The sequence below is a fragment of the Mus pahari genome, unplaced genomic scaffold (genome assembly GCF_900095145.1).
Source record: "Mus pahari unplaced genomic scaffold, PAHARI_EIJ_v1.1 scaffold_7132_1, whole genome shotgun sequence".
Taxonomy (NCBI): Eukaryota; Metazoa; Chordata; class Mammalia; order Rodentia; family Muridae; genus Mus; species Mus pahari.
This window is the reverse complement of record NW_018393915.1, coordinates 25,891-28,271: the sequence shown is the minus strand read 5'-3', so window position 1 is coordinate 28,271 and position 2,381 is coordinate 25,891. Positions and strand designations below refer to the sequence as shown.

At 34.4% G+C, this 2,381-nt stretch overlaps 1 protein-coding gene across 1 annotated transcript; it reads right to left on the bottom strand.

Moving 5' to 3' along the window:
* Window positions 1-280: 280 nt before the first annotated feature.
* LOC110315799 (olfactory receptor 14C36-like) lies at window positions 281-1,213 on the bottom strand. Its single transcript, XM_021189772.1, has one exon. The coding sequence runs from the start codon at window positions 1,211-1,213 to the stop codon at window positions 281-283; it is 933 nt and encodes a 310-aa protein (XP_021045431.1).
* Window positions 1,214-2,381: the final 1,168 nt, after the last annotated feature.

Genomic DNA, 2,381 nt, shown 5'->3' with positions numbered 1-2,381 from the left:
AATTCAAGGGTGATATTAGAGGTTCTTGCCACATAATTTGGCATCAAGGCTTTTTCTTTTATTCTTTAGTCTTACTTTTTAATTATAATTATGTCTATATGGGATGACATGGATGGGGGTATAAGGTTGTGAGGACAGGAAAGGAGGAAGGAAATAGAATGAGTAGAGGGAGGGGAAATTATAAGCTGTATACATAATGTATAAAATATCTCTTCAATAAATAGTATAAAAATGCTTTGATGTGCATGTGCATATTTGTGTGTCCATATTTGTTATATATTTATTCAACTATGAAAAATCTGAATATTAGCTTCTTCACAGCCTCCTTTATCTGTTTGTTTCTAAGACTATAGATAATAGGGTTTAAAAATGGAGGTACAATGGTATAAAATACAGAAAGTGTCATATCCTCAACTATTTCTGAGATTGCTGGAGGTTTGAAATACACATAGGCACCAGAACAAAGAAACAAATTCACCACAATAATGTGAGGGACACAGGTGGAAAAGGCTTTCCCTCTCTCTCCTTTGACAGGAATCTTCAAGACAGTTGATAATATGCGAACATATGATATGACAATGAAGGTAAAGCAGCTGCCACTGAGCCCAATGGCAGTCAAAAAAATTAAGAATTTGTTGTTAAAGGTGTCAGAGCAAGAAAGCCTCAGCAAAGATGGGATATCACAGAAGAAATGAGGGACTACATTAGAGTGACAAAAGGACAGCTGGAAAGTTTTGGAAGTGTGCACACTTGCAAGGATAAGAGATATAAGTAGGGAAGCCAGTGTCATCTGAACACAGAATTGATGGTTCATGATCATAGGGTAGAGGAGAGGCTTACAGATGGCCACATAGCGGTCCTGGGCCATGATGGTGAGAAACTGAATCTCTACAGTTGCAGAAAAGGAAAACAAAAAGACCTGTGTGGCACACCCAGCCACAGAAATGTTCCTGTGATTAGTGAAAGAGTTGATACAAGCATTGGGCGCAGTAACAGATACATACCCCATGTCTAAAATGGACAGATTTCTGAGGAAGAAGTACATGGGTGTATTCAGAGTATGGTCAACTGTAGTAGCAATGATGATGATAAGATTCCCTAACAGGCTGCCCAGGTACATCAGCAGGAATAGCACACTGAGTAGGACTCTTAGCTCCCAAGTCTCAGCAAACACTTCCAGGAAGAACTCAGTCACCAGGGTGGAGTTGTCCATAGTCTCAAAGACTGAAAGAGAAATAAAACATCTGAGAATAACTTAAATTAATTGGTAAATCACTACCATTTCTCTTGAAAGTATTTATTTTTGTTTTCTAAAACATCCTTTATGTGTGAAAAATCACGTATTATTTCTTTGGTTTGCCTATGTATTTATTATGATTAGTTGTTAATATACATGTATGTTGCTGTCTGTCAAATTGTATGGTAAGATGTTAGATACTTAGAATTAATTTTTATAATAATAGTTGTCCCATGAGTACTATTATTTTAATAAATATTAAGTTGTTTCATATAAAGTTATACAATGCTGTAAGTTCCTCTTCTAGATAATCTACCTGAACTAGTTAGTAATGCCCAGATACATTTACTTTTAAAACTATTTATGTATTTATAAACATATATGCATTTACATATGAAATTCATTTATGTTGTGGGATTATTTCTTATATACACATACATGTATATATACAGGGTGGGATGGTGGAAGGGAATGAATGCAAATGACAAGGATATAAAAAGACAGAATGGGAAAGAGAAACAAAGGTGATCAAGAGAAATGTGTGTGCGAGAGTTTGAGAATAGGCCGTTTGTCTGGAGAACTAAGCAGAGGTAACTTCACTGACTTGAGGCAGAATTTTCTCTTTTTAGAGAAACCTATGGATATTTAGAAATTTATTCAAATTAGAGATGATGATTACAATTTATTAAAATCTATTATTTGCATATATGAATAGTATATTCAATCATATTCACAGTAACACCTTGAATACTGCTGTGCTAGCTGAATCCTGGAACAAAGACTACTTTTTTCCATAACACTAAACATGATTCAATGCCTGATAGCTTTCTTGTTTTTTACCAGTTTGACTCTAGTGTAGCTGATGCCAAAGTTCATTACGAAACCTCACACCATGTTTTCCTAGTAATGATCAACTTTCATGTTCCTTAAGTAATGCATGGTATAAAAACAATGAGTTCTAAAATTTACGATCAATATAGGAATGTTAACATGAAGAGTTCAAACTGCATGAAACAAGGTAAATTCCCATTTGCTTAAGGAAATAAGGTAACACTTTTTATCAAATTCTCATGGCAACCACAAATGATTCCACATGTTATAAAACATTAATGCTACAAAATCTTATAAGTAATAAATACCAAAA